Source organism: Brassica rapa, chromosome A03 (genome assembly GCF_000309985.2).
Source record: "Brassica rapa cultivar Chiifu-401-42 chromosome A03, CAAS_Brap_v3.01, whole genome shotgun sequence".
In the NCBI taxonomy this organism is placed as follows: Eukaryota; Viridiplantae; Streptophyta; class Magnoliopsida; order Brassicales; family Brassicaceae; genus Brassica; species Brassica rapa.
In genome coordinates this window covers 6832271-6848422 of record NC_024797.2, presented here as the reverse complement: position 1 = coordinate 6848422, position 16152 = coordinate 6832271, and the positions used below count along the sequence as shown (strand labels likewise).

Below are 16152 nucleotides of genomic sequence, written 5' to 3'. Positions count from 1 at the left end.
AGTTTTTTTACTCGAGATTTGGAACGTATTATACGGAAAATTATCAAAATAATTCCAGTATATATTCAACTTATATATAAATATAACATTATGCAGATAAATGTATTTTAATGTTCTAGTGACTGGTTTGATGGCTATAAAAATACTTAATATTATAAAATGGACATGACATTATTTGATCCGGACTTGAAATAGTTTTCAACTACAAAAAATAGTGAAAGACTCAAATCATATAATAATGGACTTAAAAACGGGTCAAATAAAATAAGCTTTGTTCTCAACTGAAATCAAACTTAATACAAACTAATTTACGTTATGCTCCAAGTTAATCTTTAACAGTAAGTAGGCTACCATTACTTTGTTGAAAATAAATATTCCTTTAAAAGAATATTATATATTTTAAAATTGGCAGTGAAATCAGAGTAGCATTTGACACATTAACTAATTTGATAATGATCAGTTATTGTTTGGAGTTACTCTCCTTCAACGATCAGTGGCGAGTTATATCACCATCTTCGTAGGAAATAAGTCATTAGTATTCAGTAGATATTAGTTAACTATACGTGAAAGAAGGATACTCATTTTGCCTCTTTTCAAAAAAAAAAAAGAAAAAGAAGGATACTCATTTTGATGAAATATTTGCGCATCTTGTCAAAATAACAACAGTTCGAGCTTTCCTCAAAGTGATTGCTCCAAAGAATAGGGACACACAACAGATGAACGAACATTCATAACTTTTTATTTAGGGCGATCTTAAAGAGAATATAAAAAAAATTCACAAGGATTTCAACATAAATAAAGATATCGATCAATCAGTAGTTTGACGTCTTTTTAAAACTTTATATTATGGTCCGTCAGGGACTTTGTTGCTGGTTTGAAAAACTCACTTCAACCTTAATAAAGTTTCGGTTTAAGCAATCTTGTGCTGACTGCTTGCTAATTACATTGATTTATGCTGCTGACTTACTTCTTTACGGCAATGCTTTTTTACTCTTTTTTTCTGATACAATTTCATGAATATCTTTAAAATTAACTATTCTTTTTCTAAAAACTATATGTTTCACTACGTTTTAATAGATGACATTTTATTAGATTTTTTGTTTAAAATTAAATGACGTTTTCAAATTTTGATACAAAATTTATTAACTTTGCATGCTATATAATGTTTTATATTATATAATTTTTATTGGTTAAACTATAATTAGATGAATTTTTTTTAAAGTAATTTAAAAAAAAATATGTGTGCACGAGTTTAAAACATTAAGTAATAAAATCATGGAATGTGTTTTTACACATATTAAGAAAATACAAATTTATTATTTGAAGTTTAAGAGTTGTACACACAAATTAAGAAAATATTTAATTTTATATATTTTCTAAAAACAGCATAACTATCTAATTAGCCATTATTCAACCAATAGGAAAACAATGTAGAAAATATAAAAAAAGTCATATAGCATAAATTTTTTATTGAAAATTGAAAAGTCATGCAATTTGAAACAGAAACTTTTAAAAATGTCTTCTATTAAAAATGGATGGAGTGTTAAATTTTGATAATAAATTTATTATTTTCTTTGTTTACCAATTTTAATAATTTTAAACCAATAATATTTTATATATATGAAAATAGGTTATGCAAAATCTCTCTAAAGAGCATTGGAACCTGCATTGAGGATAGTTCAATATCTCAAAGGGATGTATTCGTGATTTTGACCGGACTGTATATCCGATGACACGATAGGTCTTTTGGCTCATAAGTTGCTTCACTTGGAGGTTCTTTTTATCTCTAGTAAAGACCAAAAAAGAAAAAATACAATCTCATTCATCATCCACCGAAACAAAGTACCGAGCTATTGTAGTTGATGTGCGTGAGATCAAATGGAATAATGGATGCATTGATTATTGTCCAACTTAAGTTCTCTCTCAGATATTTTTGTTTGCTTTGTGATAGTCAGATTACTTGTAAATCCTGTTTTTCATGAACCTATAAAACATAGAAAATTCGACTGTTACTTTGTTTGTGATTATATTATTGATTGAAATTTAACTACAGCTCACAAACGTTTTAACAAAAACTAATGCACTGATTCCAGTTTAGTTATATTCTTTTCAAATTGGGCGTTAAAATTATTTACACTTCAATTTGAAAAGGAAACTAAAAACATAGTATACATATTAGAATCGTGAAAATTTCTAATATATTCAGAATTGTCCTTATCGTAGGTTAGTAACCAATTCTATGTATGTATATATACATATAAATTCAAAAAATAAAGCAAGTTTTATCTATTTTTTACAGTGATTATAGTTAGTTATGAGAAGGGTGACGCCTCATTACAATTTTTTTCTCTCCTGAAACTAACCGGATCTCTCTTTTTCGACAATCACCTCGTTACAAATCTACTCTACGTGGATGTTCTTATGATATCTAAAAGTAATTTTGTTTCCATCAAATGATTCAGTGAATATATAAGTTTTTTTTTTTGTCAAATATATAAGTTAAAATATATATGAAAAACATGGGAGTACTTGAATTCTTTTTTTTTTCGGTTTGAAGTCGCTCAAAGTATACAAGACATCTATTTGTCCTAACAAATTTTTTTACAGTAATGACATACAGCCAACTATTTGTTCCTTGTGACAACACATAATTTGAAATATTTATTTTTCAACTATTTTAAAACATCTGGTTAAAACGTTTCAATAACTTTTTAATGAGTGAAAATAATCTTCTTCTTTTTTTGGGAAAATACTTTTTCTTATATTAATCGAAAAAATTGTCTCTCGAGAGTATTGTTCAAACCGGGGAATTACAAAACAGGATGGGTTTATGAAAACCGAAGGCGTATCCACGCGGACAACAAAATTAACACCTGAGCCTAGAATCTAACACGCGAATGCATCTACAAGCTGACACGTATCTCCTCTTCCTCGTAAGCTTTCACTTTCAAAGCTGAGTGTCCCTCTCTCCCTTGTCCCCACCTATATAAAGCGTTCCTCACCAGTCCACTGAGACGATCTTGAGATCATCGACGTAACCTGGATCGCACTTCTTCGATGACCGAAATCTACAGAACAGTTTCCACCGGACGAAGAGACGACGTTTCGCCAACTAAATGCCGTGAGCGCCGCCGACGGAGAATCGAGATGCGGAGGCAAGCGGCGGTTTTCGGCGAACCAAGTTCGTCTAAGAACCGTGAAGAGACTATCTACTCAGGCTTTGTTCCACTGAAAAAACATGCACGGACGACGACGACGGCGGCGGAGATGGGCGGTCTCCCGGCGGATGTCGGAGGTGTCTTTCCTTCTCCGACTTCCTCTCACAAGAAACCGGAAGCTCTAGTTTGGAAGGGAGAAGAGGGAGACGATGAACCTATGTACGGAGTAGTTTCGGTGATGGGGAGATCACGTAAGATGGAAGATACGGTTACTGTTAAACCGAGTTTATGTGAACCGGAGATTAACCAGCAAAAACCGGTTCATTTCTTCGCTGTTTACGATGGTCATGGCGGTTCTCAGGTAAATCAATAAAAATAAAGTTTTAAATTTCCGATGCTAACCGCTTGGAACAATAAATATTTAATTCAGAATAATTAACCGGAGGCGTTTTGGTAATTTAACAGGTGTCAACATTGTGCAGCACGACGATGCACACGTTAGTAAAGGAAGAGCTGGAGCAACCAGGTTGCAAGCTCGAAGGGGGAGGAAACGACGTCGTGGAGGAGAAATGGCGGGGAGTGATGAGGAGGAGTTTCGAGAGGATGGATGAGCTGGCTATGGGGACGTGCATGTGTAGGACCACTGCGTCTCTTTGCCACTGCGACCCAAGGGAAGCTGCGATTTCGGGTTCTACTGCGGTTGCTGCGGTTTTGACGAATGGGAATGTTGTTGTAGCCAATACTGGTGACTCACGTGCGGTGTTGTGTCGGAATGGAATGGCTATTCCTCTAAGTAATGATCATAAGGTGGTTTTTATTTATTCGAATGTTTTGTTTGGTCTAAGCTTGAGTAGTTGTAGTACTCTGTTTTAGCTCTTCTGAGAACGTTGGAGTCTTTGTGTGAAGTTATGAAGTTGGATTTTTATGCAGCCGGATAGACCAGACGAGCGTGCGAGGATTGAAGCAGCTGGTGGTCGAGTTTTAGTGGTGGACGGAGCTAGAGTTGAAGGAATCTTAGCCACGTCGAGGGCTATAGGTAAAAAAGATGATTTTAAATAAGCAAAATATGTTTCGGTTCTTCTGAAAATAGTAACGTATCCCTCTGATGTACTACTAGTTTTTTTTAAAAATAAAATACTTTTTCTGTTTCGTATTAACTTTTGAAAACCGCCATCGGTTTCTCTCATTATATATGATGTTTTCTATTTTTAGTGTAAAGAAGTTGGTTCATATTTTAAATTTACTTCTTCCATTTTGCATGGTAGCATTAACTATAAGGAAATGATATGACTGGATCATTATATAAAAAGTCTAGGTTACAAAACTGAAACTCCACAACCTCCTCAATGTTGGTTCCGAGCTTGTGACTTTTACGAAGAAAAGAGTTGGTCCTTGCTTTGGCCAATTTATTTCCTCCAGTATTAACCTTTTATTAGTAAATTTATTACATTTTAATAAACATCTTGTTTTAAATTAAAACAGAGGAGGAGGAAGTATATTTTTGATACAAGAGTTTTTTTCGTTCGGTTTTATCTTGTTCTTGGTCTTTGTTACCATTTTCAACCAGGTTAAGGTTTTTTCCGGCGTTTTGGTATTGGTCGATTTTCTTAAGAATAAAAATCACATTCTATAGACTACAGTAGCAAAAATGTTTCTAACGATGTGATACACCCCCATGTGAGCAGGGGATAGGTATCTAAAACCAATGGTAGCATGGGAGCCAGAAGTAACCTTCATGAGAAGGGAACCTGGTGATGAATGCTTAATATTAGCGAGCGATGGCCTCTGGGACGTGCTCTCAAGTCAGCTAGCTTGCGACATAGCTAGATTTTGTCTCCGTGAAGATGCTCCCTCGGGACTTGATTTGAACGAAACGGCTACGGAAGATGACAATGAAGGACAAGGATCATCAGGACAGAATCCTTCAAGGAGTGTGTTAGCTGCAACGTTACTTACGCGGTTGGCTTTGGGTAGACAAAGCAATGACAATATAAGTGTGATTGTCATTGATCTAAAGAATAGCCCTCCATAGTACTTGATGCCAAGGAATAAGAAATGGTGATATGGCGATGCGCCTTAATTAGTTCAAGGGTTTAGCGCTTGTCTCTTGTTTTGTTATCAATTGGGCGTACGAAACATTAACAACGGCGAATGTGAAGAAGCGAGAAGAATGGTTTGGACTTCGGGCATGGACTATATAAGGTTCTATTGTCGTTTTACTAATAAAATACAAATAGTTAAACTTTGAAAATCTGCTCTCTAATTGATGTGGGTTTGTGCAACCATCTTGAAGTTATTAGTTAATTAGTTGGCATGTGTTTTTACCAAATTAATAAAATATCAATGTAGTGCGTTGGGTTGGCGTTTAAGTTCCATTTGACGCCGGTCTAGACGTAGGCGTCAATGTACTGTAAAGATGCTTGAATTAAGCTATTATTTTCTCAATGGTTAAATAAACATTGAAGTATTAAAGTTAGACTATACATCGTGTAGTTTAGTTTATGGTAATACCGTTGCTGTGTCACTATGCAGACTAGATTAAAGAAAGCAGATAAAACAATTTGAGCAAGCCTGACGAATACCATGTTCGAATCTTAATCAAAAACAAAGCTCTGGAATCAAGAATTGTCTCTTTAAAGTTAAAAAGCCGGAGTGGAGAGAATGTTCATAAGAAATATTCTCATTTCCTTTTGTTCTTTTCTTTTTGGGCCATTATCTGAACCAAGAATCGTCTCAGTGTTCGTGTCGCACTTTTCTTTGAATCATGATTGTGTTTGTGGGCCTTGGGGCTTTACTCTACGTCTTATTTTGTTTCAAGAGTATTGGACCACAAAAAGAGTAAGAATCAAGAATCTTGTTTTTTCTTTTGTAATTAATTTCTTTAATTATGTACTTAACAAAAGGAGTAAATCAGTACATCTACTGCTTTTCCCTCCCAACTTAAAATTCCAAGTTATTTTTCTATCTTTATTATTGTAACTGGGCTTCGGATTTGAGCAAGTGCCTTACCTAAAAAGTAAAATGTCAAAAGTTACTCTATAACTAACAACTATAGCAATATATTGTCAAGAAAATTCTAAATTATCATTTTGGTGGTCTAATTAGCTACCTAATGAGATATAGTTGAACTTAAACACATTTAGGTGGGATTTGAAGGATGATATCTAAGATCAAAATCTAAACATTATTAATTTGTAACTGGTTTTGATGTAAAGATTTTAAGTACTTTACATCTTATTTGGTGATTGTTGGTAGATATTCATAAATACACCCACAGTTTTATGTTCCGATTTTTTTTCACAATATGTAACTCTTATGGATAGTTATTTCAAGTATAGTTCTTAACAGTCTTGAAGTTGTTCTTAAGAAAATTATAAATTTTGATTAAAAAAATGATAGAAGCAAAAAAACTGTGCTATTGAAAATAATATTTTAATATTATACATAAAGAACTAAGACTTCCAATAATTTTAATGCAAGGAGTATGTCTATTTTAACTAATCTCAAACAATAGACCATAATTTTTGTTAAACAAGCCATAAACCTTCAAAAGTTAATTCTAGGTGTTTAACAAAGACCCAAGACTCAAGGATTTCCATTTATAAATTAATAATCCTGAAGTAAGTAAGTCACATTAAAATTTAATAGGATTGACACATCGTATTAATCCTCAGAACATTCATAGTAACATTGTAAACACGTTTTATGGTAGATAATAACACTAATTAAAGTTTACTAAACAAACTCTAAAATTTCATCAATTCACATTAAAATCTTTTAACGACGTATAGAGAATCAAAATCATCTCTAAACTCATATATTTATGTGCACTCATTACATTCTTCATCTAAACAACCATGCAACAAAAACATACTAATTTCTTTTTAGTATATTTTCCCCAAGAAAGGCTCACTTAATCGTCTTTCATATTATCTTTTAACAGACGAATTGTTCTTTTTATTTGGTGTAAACATATACATTTTAATGTTTTTATTATCAACCAAACACTTCAATTGAGAAAATACTTCATGTTTGGTGATCCAATATATATCCAGAAGAACGGTGTTGTTTATCTATGAGTTATCTTCCAGATGAATGGTGATATAGTTTTTTTTTTTGGATAAATGAATGGTGATATAGTTGCAAATGTTCTTTAGCTTCTCCTTTTTCGCTTTTTGTTGTTGTAATTCTATGTCATTTTAAAAAATAAATATGTACAGCAAATGGGTTTAAAAAAGTCATGAAGTAATAATAGCATTTTCTCTTTACAACCCAAATATTCTCAAGTTTGTTTCTACACACTATACAGCTTAAACCAATAGTAAAAAGTAAAAATACTGAGATATCAAGCTCTTTCCAGAAACACTGTAAATGTTAATCAAAGTCTCAAAAGATCTGCTTGCAATAAAATACACAAGTTAGTCAAGTCATCTAAGAATAATGGTAGGTCAAAAATTATTAATCGAGGTCGCCGAGCCCATAGTGTATTGCAAAAATAAACATTACGATTCATTTAATAAATCATCAGCAGAGTTTAACGCCGTTTTCATTGTTGAATTCCTTTATTTAATTAAATAAAATCCAAAATTTCCAAATGATTTTCTCGATGACTATTGTGACCCTTATGGCCCCTATCCAACCTCAGTGACCCATGTGAAATTGTACTGTTTAATCATACGTTATAAGTTTAGTATTATAAACACCAATGACATTAACACATGTACGTAATAATACGTAACCTAATTAATAAAAAACAATTTAAGTAAAAAGTCACAGAGTGTCAACTGTCAAACATTAATAATAGTCGTTGCGTGATACAATTAAAAAATCATTCAATGTAAGAAAAGTCATTAACTACTGTGTGTGTGACCACAAACATTTCGTAACAGCTCATCTTCACAGTGTAAAACAAAAAAAAACAAATTCATAAATAAATATCTTCCGGTTTATGGTTCCGCTTCGACCAATCAAACATCTATGCCGTCGCGAGCAATCCCCTCGCCGTCACCGGCGAACCTTCCGTCGTCAACTCACCACGACACAACCACTCGCATCTCCCCGCCGCTTATATCCGCCGCCGTGGGGCTCTCCCTCTTCTTCACTCTCTCCCTCTGTTTCTGCAAATCCAACCGCAAACGCCGCTCCTCCGCCGCGGTAGTCTCCTCCTCCACGCCGCCTCAGAAACCTCCGCTCCACGAATTCTCCTACTCGACTCTCCGGAGAGCCACCACCTCCTTCTCCCCGGAGAACAAGCTAGGTCAAGGCGGATTCGGCTCCGTGTTCCGCGGCAACTTACCTCGATCCTCCATCGGCGGGAGCGTCGTCGTCGCCGTCAAGGTGATGGACTCGGGATCTCTCCAAGGCGAGCGAGAGTTCCAGAACGAGCTCTTCTTCGCCGGCAAGCTCGATTCTCCCCGCGTCGTCTCCGTCGTCGGATTCTCTCGCGATCTAAAACGTCGCCGTTTAGCTCTCGTCTACGAGATGATGGAGAACGGTAACCTCCAGGACGCGCTTCTCCACCGCAAGGCCCCCGAGCTAATGGAGTGGAAGCGACGGTTCTTGGTGGCCGTTGATGTCGCGAGAGGGATCGAGCATCTCCACGGATTGAATCCGCCGGTGATTCACGGCGATTTGAAGCCGAGTAACGTGCTGCTGGATCGTGGATTCAATGCTAAGATCGCTGATTTTGGTTTGGCGAGGGTGAGGTCGGAGCAAGTGGCGGTTACGGTGAATGATGAGAGTAATGATGTGGAGAGTGTGATGACTAACACTACTGAGTCTAACTTTGAGTTCGCTGATCAGAGTCCGGTGAGTGTTTGTAAGGTTAATGAGTCCCCTGAGACGACGGCTACGAGTGTCTCTGTTTCTCCAGAGATGGAGGTTGTGAAAAGGAATGGGAAAGAGATGGAGAATAGAGATTGGTGGTGGAAGCAAGAAGGGGGTGGTGGTGGTGGTGGAGGGAAGGTGGAGGATTATGTGACGCAGTGGATTGGCTCAGAGGTGAAGAAGGAGTGGGTTGCTGAAACCTCTGAAGCAGCTTCTTTGTCAAGTGCCAAGATGGAGAAGAAGAAGAGTAGTAAGAGGCTTGAGTGGTGGCTTTCGTTAGACGAGGAGGATAAGAAGAAGAAGAAGAAGAATCGGAGGATGGTGAGAGAATGGTGGAAAGATGAGAATCGGAAGGAGAAGAAGAAGAAGAAGAATACTTTGGAGTCTGAGTTTCAGAGTGATGATGTGAGTAGCAGTAACAGTATCACAAGTAGTAGCATAGACTGGTGGTTAGATGGGTTAAGCGGCGAGCAATGGAGAGCGCGGCGGAAAAACAGCCGCGATTCAGCTAAGAGTTGCGGAGTTAGTAGCACGCCGAGCATGAGAGGGACGATGTGTTACGTTGCTCCGGAGTGTTGTGGTGCTAATAACATAGACGATGTTTCTGAAAAGTGTGATGTGTATAGCTACGGAGTTCTGCTGTTAGTCCTGGTCTCAGGACGGCGTCCGCTGGACGTGTCGGGGCCGGCGTCTGAGATCATACAGCGCGCGAATCTCATGTCGTGGGCGCGGAAGCTCGCCAGAAGAGGGAGGCTAGGTGATCTGGTTGATGAGAAGCTGCAGTGTTTGGATCAAGAGCAAGCGGTTTTGTGCATTAAAGTGGCACTTCAGTGTCTGCAGAGATCACCGGTCTCGCGACCTTCGATGAAAGATGTTTTAGGGATGCTTACAGGAGCGATGAGCCCACCGGAGTTGCCTAGAGAGTTCTCACCGTCACCGCAGTCTCAGTTCCCGTTCAAGACACGAAGAAAGCAGCGTCGATAGAGCGTTTTCTTTTTGGTGGTAGAGAGCTTTAATGGTATTATTTATTGACTTAGAACATGTGTTTGATATCTTGTTTCTGTAGTTACATGTTGGCAATGTCTTTGTTAGTACTATTGTTTAGTGTTAAGCCACTTGATTTATCCTCTGTCTTAGCTCTGCTGTTCCTCAAATCCAAGTCTGGTCTAAATTGCCCATTGTCGAATATCTTATTCTAATTAATCCTACGTGATTTGTAATCCTAATACAGTTGATGACTTGATGATGATTGATACAGTATTACTCCAGTGACATTCGTAGTGTCTAAAATGCAAAGCAAAGAGATGTTTTCGTACCCGTATCTTTCAAAATAAATAATAAAAATAATAATCTTGAAATTCTCATTTATTAATTTTTATGATTTTTTTTCAAACTGTAATAAATAGTCATAAATCCAAATAACATAACAAATTCCGAAAATATCGATAAAAGTACAAAAATCGCAAATCTAAAAAATAAAAATTCTTAAATCACGAATTCGATAGTAATCACTAGAGATAGACAAAAAACCAAACAGAACCGAGTCAAATCGAACCGAGTCAAATCGAACCATTCGAACCGAGTCAAATCGAACCAACCGAACCGAATCAAATCGAACCAACCGAACTGAAACCGATTCAAACCGAACCAAAGTCTATTTTAAACCATTCGGTTGAAGATTTTCCTAACCCAAATGATTCGATTTTAAACCGAATCGAACCGAAAAACTGACGTGTTTATATAATTATTTAAATTAAAACTATTGGTAATACCAATATACTAAAATTCTAATAACAACTATTTTTCATTTTTCATTTATTAACACCCATACCATCGTCCACGCGAGCTACATACTGTATATAGGAATAGGTGTGTCTGTGTGTGCGTGTGTTTATATTAAACCGGGAATATTCATAATGTGGTGACGTCATTATATATGATCACTTGCTAAATACATTAACCAACTTCGTCTCTTCATCTCTACTAGTAACCAATTAACCAACCAAAACAAACTTTCAAATCTTCTCCTCTCCTCTCGCTTCATCTCCCTCCGTTTCCGTCTTGTCTTTCGAATCTGAACATCTCTGGAAATAATCTAAAACAAAATGGGTGAGAACGCCATCTCAGGTTCGTTTCAAAACCGTTCTTGCACCTCTTCTCTCTTCTTATGTTCTTCTTGATCTAACGATCCTTACCAAGCTGGATTCGAATTGGGTTCTGGAATTAAGTTTCTGGGTTTGATTGTTTCTCCATAAAGCTTCGATCTTTGATGACAACAGGTAATCTCAAGAATCTAAAGATCGACACAGGACGTTCAGAGACTCTCGTGGTGTGTTTCGGCGAGATGCTGATCGATTTCGTGCCAACGGTGGGAGGTGTTTCACTCGCTGAAGCACCAGCTTTCAAGAAAGCACCAGGAGGTGCACCTGCGAATGTAGCCGTTGGTGTCTCTAGACTCGGTGGCTCCTCTGCTTTCGTTGGAAAGGTCTCATCTTTTTTCTTTCACAGTTTTTTAATGATTTATTAAAATCAAATTTCCAAATATTAAAAGTTTTTCGATTTTTTTTTGTTTTAGGTAGGTGATGATGAGTTTGGACGAATGTTAGCTGATATTCTAAGGCTGAACAACGTGGATAACTCCGGGATGAGATTCGACCACAAAGCACGCACCGCTCTCGCCTTTGTTACGTTGAGAGGTGACGGAGAGAGGGAGTTTCTGTTCTTCAGACACCCTAGTGCCGACATGCGTCTCTTGGAGTCTGAGCTTGACAAGAATCTAATCCAAAAGGTAGAGACTTTCACTTTCTTGATCCACACGTTTTCAATGAGACTAAGTAGACTGGCTTCTTACAGGCCAAGATCTTTCATTACGGATCTATCGGTTTGATCGAGGAGCCTTGCCGGTCGACTCAGCTCGCAGCTATGAAAATCGCTAAAGCCTCGGGGAGTCTCTTGTCGTATGACCCGAATTTGAGATTGCCGTTGTGGCCGTCAGAGGAAGCTGCAAGGAAAGAGATCATGAGTATCTGGAATTTGGCAGATGTTATAAAGGTGTTGTACATTACAAAGTACCAGATCATTCACTAGTACTGAAAATGACACAAGTCTTTGTTGTTTTTAGATAAGTGAGGAGGAGATTACATTCCTGACTGGTGGAGATGATCCTTATGATGATGAAGTTGTGTTGCGAAAGCTCTTTCATCCAAATCTTAAGCTTCTTGTTGTTTCAGAAGGACCTAATGGCTGTAGATACTACACTCAGGTTTTTGCTTGTCCTTTTTAAACATTTCATCTTCCATATCAGATTACTAATTCTTGTAGATATAATATTTGTCTTGTAGGAGTTTAAAGGTAGAGTTGGTGGAGTGAAAGTGAAAGCGGTTGATACAACCGGTGCAGGAGATGCATTCGTGAGCGGTCTATTGAACAGCTTAGCTTCTGATCTCACTCTTCTCACTGTACTTGCCCCCTTGTTATCTCTTTAATTGTTACATTATCTGGCTTTTAAACTTATAGATTGAGTCATTCATGGACTACTGTGAAATTTGCAGGATGAGAAGAAGCTAAGAGAGGCGCTTCTATTCGCAAACGCTTGTGGAGCTATTACTGCTACAGAGAGAGGAGCCATTCCAGCTATGCCCACCATGGATGCAGTTCAAGACCTTCTCTCTTCTTCTCGCTCCTAAAAATGCTCAAAAAGTCTCTTTTTTTTTAATGACTCAATTCATTACCTTTTCACTGTATCTTAGTTCCTAATTTGTAGGAACTCAAGAATGTTGAGTGTGTTTCTAGTTTGTTGATCTCCTGGTGTTTTGGTTTTATGTCAAGTTAGATTCTTCTACAAGGAACAAAATTTCTGCTCTATGAAATGCGTGCCGTTTTTGTGGCGGAGAACGACAAGCATCTCTTTGATAGAAAACGACAAATCCCGCGAGTGTGTAAATACTAAATACCGAAGCGAACAACTAGTGAAGTATTATGAACGTGAGTAGCACGTGACAACTCCGCTTTTTTTTTTTTTGATAAAAAAAAAGGCTGTGGGGTATAACCGACATTCTACAAATATAACGGCGTTAAGAGTCGGAACGTGGAGTCTTGGGTGAAAACTTAACGAACTTTTATGTTTGGCCGTCAAAATCAGGGACGATAGTTCGTTCTCACGTTCTCTCCATCTTCACTCTCCTCTGAGATCCAGACTCTTATTATTGATCGGAAGAAGAAGAAGAAGAAGAAGTCGAGGCATTTTGGAGCGGTGGTTGAAGAGGAGATGATGGCTTCGGATCCAAAACTGAAGGCAGAGATAGGTCCCGACGGATTAGCAAGAGAAGCTCCCGTTATTGCTTACACTGAGAAGGTAATCTTTAGCAAATGACTCAAGCTCGATCTATGTGTGATTTCGTTTTCGACTGATTATTGATCGCGAATCTCTGGAAACCAGATAATCGAGGAAGAGCAGCTTCAGTTGAGGAAGTAAGTATCTGATTCTGGAATTTCGTTTGATCGATTTGATTGTTGTGAGAATGAATGTATGTGTATGTGTGGTGTGTGCATCTTGCGATCTGAGATTCTGTCAATGTTGCATTCTTCTCCTTGTGTCGTTTTAAGTTAGCTAAGGGTAGAGAATGATCCTATTAAGAATCGAATGTTAGTTTTTTTTTTCTTCTGCTTAATGAGAGAGAGAGAGAGCTTCTGTGTGTGAGACAGATACATTGAGGAGAACTATTCAAAGATAAGGGATGTAGAAAGGGAATTTGGAAACCTCACCTTGGAGATGAAACTCACTGCTGGTCCTAAGAAAGCTGGTATTACCCCCAACTCTCTCTCTCACTCCTTTACTGCCTTTTTTTTTGGTTTAATTGTCCTATTCTTTTGTCTTCAGCGCTGGAACACTTGAGAAAGAAGATTGAAGCCTGTACTGAAAAGATCCATGCTGCTAAGTTGAAAGAAGATGAAGCTAGAAAGGTCTATCTCCTCTTCATTTATGTATCTAATCGTTTTCTCGTGTTATGCTTTGTCTGACTCTCACTTGGAATATAGTTAGTAGTTTTAGTTGGATGAGAATTTTCTTTTGTTGCTTATCTGTGCTCTAAAACAGAACTAGAGTTGCAGAAACAAGTCATATCAATTGACATTTCCCATATCATAGTCTCACAAATCATAATTACTTGCGAAAATCACTGACTAAATAAACCGTTTTGCTGTTGTTTCCCTTAGAAATTCTATTATGCTGTTGTTTTTACTTTCCATTTCATCTCCTGTTGTTCTTGAGATTGTTTAGCCCGACCTTTGAAGTTTAGGTACTGTTACTTCATCCCACAATTCATCTCCTTTTATTTGAATGGGCTTCTTATATGTAAGTTATTTGTCTTCTTAAGGCATATGAAGCAGCATCAAAAGTTGTCAAGGATGAAGAAGCAATAAAACAGAGCCTTTGCGATGATTTAAACAGTCTGGTACATATCTTTGTCAAAAACTGATCACTGGAATTACATTTCTTTATTGAAAGACATTCAAATCTCAATCTTTTCTAAACCTTAACGATAGGTACAAGAAAGCAGCAATACTCAGTACGCCAGACTTGAGGAACTGAAAAGAAGACTAGAAGCGCTAAATCCAAACAGATCATCTACTTCTATTCAGCAAGTAAGCTATTTCTCGATTATGTATTCCATGTGTTCCTAACTTATTTGGCAAATGTTACAAGAATATCAAATATACTTTTGCTTGTTGATAACCGAATACATAAAAGATGTTGAATGTTTCTTATTAGGTCCATGAACCGGAGACTAAATCTGTAGCCGAGAGCTCACCCGCAGCAGCCAGTGCTAATCAGACTCACCGGGAAAACCCAGTAAATGACAACGGGAAGGAAGAGGGAGGTAAAGAACAAGGACAGAGGCCAGATGGAGAATCAAAAGCGAGAAAGAAACCACAGATTCAAGGAAGGGGAAGAGGAATTGGAATCATGAACAAAGGTAGAGGAGGTTGGACAGGTGCTGGATTCGATGTGGATGGTAGAAACTGAAAAGTTGAAACATATATTACAATACACACATCCAAAAATTACCAGGTAGTTTCTCTTTATCTTTTAACATCAATGGACCTATAGCTCCACAGAGACCTCTCAGTTACTCATGTGTGTTACTGACTAGTAAAACCATTCAATCATATTTGGCTTCTTTAATCATCATTCTTAGTTTAGATCTCTATTGTTGTGTTATTGATTTTATAATCTGAGAACTGTCTAAGATGATTAGATTGGGGTTTGATTAGTTATGGTATGTTTCATATAATCATAATATTTGATTTTCAGATAAATAAAGTTGTATAAGTATGAATTCAATTTGAGCTCTTCTGAAACCAGCCAGATATAACTGAAACTGATCTCACATTGAAGAGTTTGTAAATGAAATGGGGGTCAAAAGAGTAACAGTGAATTCTTAATGCTTTCCTTCTCTTCTTCTGTATATCAAACAATGGTGAAATAAGTGAACCTGTGAGTCTGTGACCGATGTGTGCCATGAAGTCCATAAGTGAGACCCGGTTACGAGTTTTCTAGTTTTCTAGTTTTAACAAGTTTTTGCCGAGTAATAAAAAGATCTCTAATTTGTCATTCTCTTTTAAGTTTCTACTCCTGTCCTTGGTTTTAAATGGCGACCGCTATGACCGCCATGGCGCTTGGCGAGGTCTAGCGATGTCTTTATCGCTTCAAGACCCCAAGGCCATGCGAGGTGTCCAAAGCGGTCGCTATTGTCGCTATACTCGTAGCCTTTAAGGCGTGCAAAGCGACGCTTCAAAGATTCTTCTCAAACCAACATGGTTTGTGGAGAGTTAGATTACTAAACCAACCTAGGTTTAATAGAGTAGGTGTGCATGCCGTCTAGTAGAATCTATCACAAACCCTTAATTCATGTTAAAATCTTAATTCAAACTACTATAAAAGAGTTAAACAACCCTATAAGCTACTCATCAGATCTTTCTCTACTGTTCTCTCTGTTCACGGGTTTAGCTTTTCTTTGCTTTTACGGTTAGTTCACATATTCTAACCTCTCTTTTCAATCATAAGTTTTGCTGCAAAACTCCCTTATGTCTTAACTCATTACACTTTATCAATATCTTTACCTAACTTAGAGTTAAGGATAGAAAATTATCACTGTCTATCTATGCT

General features: G+C 37.2%; 4 protein-coding genes across 5 annotated transcripts; all 4 read left to right on the top strand.

Annotated features, from left to right (window-relative positions):
• The first annotated feature begins 3057 nt into the window (after positions 1–3057).
• LOC103857169 (probable protein phosphatase 2C 75) lies at positions 3058–6030 on the top strand. The gene is made up of 4 exons (XM_009134340.3): positions 3058–3519; positions 3624–3965; positions 4089–4194; positions 4844–6030. The coding sequence occupies exons 1-4, from the start codon at positions 3058–3060 to the stop codon at positions 5188–5190; spliced, it is 1257 nt and encodes a 418-aa protein (XP_009132588.1). The 3' UTR covers positions 5191–6030.
• A 1416-nt stretch (positions 6031–7446) lies between these two features.
• LOC103857168 (receptor-like serine/threonine-protein kinase At4g25390) lies at positions 7447–10210 on the top strand. The gene has a single exon (XM_009134339.3). The coding sequence runs from the start codon at positions 8136–8138 to the stop codon at positions 9966–9968; it is 1833 nt and encodes a 610-aa protein (XP_009132587.1). The 5' UTR covers positions 7447–8135; the 3' UTR covers positions 9969–10210.
• A 226-nt stretch (positions 10211–10436) lies between these two features.
• Positions 10437–14418, top strand: LOC103857166 (probable fructokinase-7). Of its 2 annotated transcripts, XR_004456825.1 has the most exons (10): positions 10437–11111; positions 11264–11469; positions 11560–11772; positions 11838–12035; positions 12106–12246; positions 12326–12442; positions 12536–13338; positions 13423–13786; positions 13864–13946; positions 14360–14418. XR_004456825.1 is itself a non-coding variant. In XM_009134338.3 (7 exons), the coding sequence occupies exons 1-7, from the start codon at positions 11090–11092 to the stop codon at positions 12668–12670; spliced, it is 1032 nt and encodes a 343-aa protein (XP_009132586.1). In that variant the 5' UTR covers positions 10437–11089; the 3' UTR covers positions 12671–13344. The 2 variants fall into 2 exon arrangements, 1 of the variants encoding a protein (XP_009132586.1); XM_009134338.3 differs by lacking the exons at positions 13423–13786; positions 13864–13946; positions 14360–14418 and having other exon boundaries at positions 12536–13344.
• LOC103857165 lies at positions 13100–15191 on the top strand. The gene is made up of 7 exons (XM_009134337.3): positions 13100–13338; positions 13423–13454; positions 13689–13786; positions 13864–13946; positions 14360–14437; positions 14529–14627; positions 14755–15191. The coding sequence occupies exons 1-7, from the start codon at positions 13252–13254 to the stop codon at positions 15007–15009; spliced, it is 732 nt and encodes a 243-aa protein (XP_009132585.1). The 5' UTR covers positions 13100–13251; the 3' UTR covers positions 15010–15191.
• Positions 15192–16152: the final 961 nt, after the last annotated feature.

Excerpts from the sequence above, each read along its gene's own strand:
- LOC103857165 (XM_009134337.3), top strand. The coding sequence starts at position 13,252 with ATGATGGCTTCGGATCCAAAACTGAAGGCAGAGATAGGTCCCGACGGA. Across the intron at positions 13,339-13,422 it reads TTATTGCTTACACTGAGAAG|ATAATCGAGGAAGAGCAGCT; the intron begins GTAATCTTTAGC and ends TCTGGAAACCAG. Across the intron at positions 14,628-14,754 it reads CATCTACTTCTATTCAGCAA|GTCCATGAACCGGAGACTAA; the intron begins GTAAGCTATTTC and ends GTTTCTTATTAG.
- LOC103857168 (XM_009134339.3), top strand. The coding sequence starts at position 8,136 with ATGCCGTCGCGAGCAATCCCCTCGCCGTCACCGGCGAACCTTCCGTCG.
- LOC103857166 (XM_009134338.3), top strand. The coding sequence starts at position 11,090 with ATGGGTGAGAACGCCATCTCAG. Across the intron at positions 11,470-11,559 it reads CCTCTGCTTTCGTTGGAAAG|GTAGGTGATGATGAGTTTGG; the intron begins GTCTCATCTTTT and ends TTTTTGTTTTAG. Across the intron at positions 11,773-11,837 it reads ACAAGAATCTAATCCAAAAG|GCCAAGATCTTTCATTACGG; the intron begins GTAGAGACTTTC and ends GGCTTCTTACAG.
- LOC103857169 (XM_009134340.3), top strand. The coding sequence starts at position 3,058 with ATGACCGAAATCTACAGAACAGTTTCCACCGGACGAAGAGACGACGTT. Across the intron at positions 3,520-3,623 it reads ATGGTCATGGCGGTTCTCAG|GTGTCAACATTGTGCAGCAC; the intron begins GTAAATCAATAA and ends GTAATTTAACAG. Across the intron at positions 4,195-4,843 it reads AGCCACGTCGAGGGCTATAG|GGGATAGGTATCTAAAACCA; the intron begins GTAAAAAAGATG and ends CCATGTGAGCAG.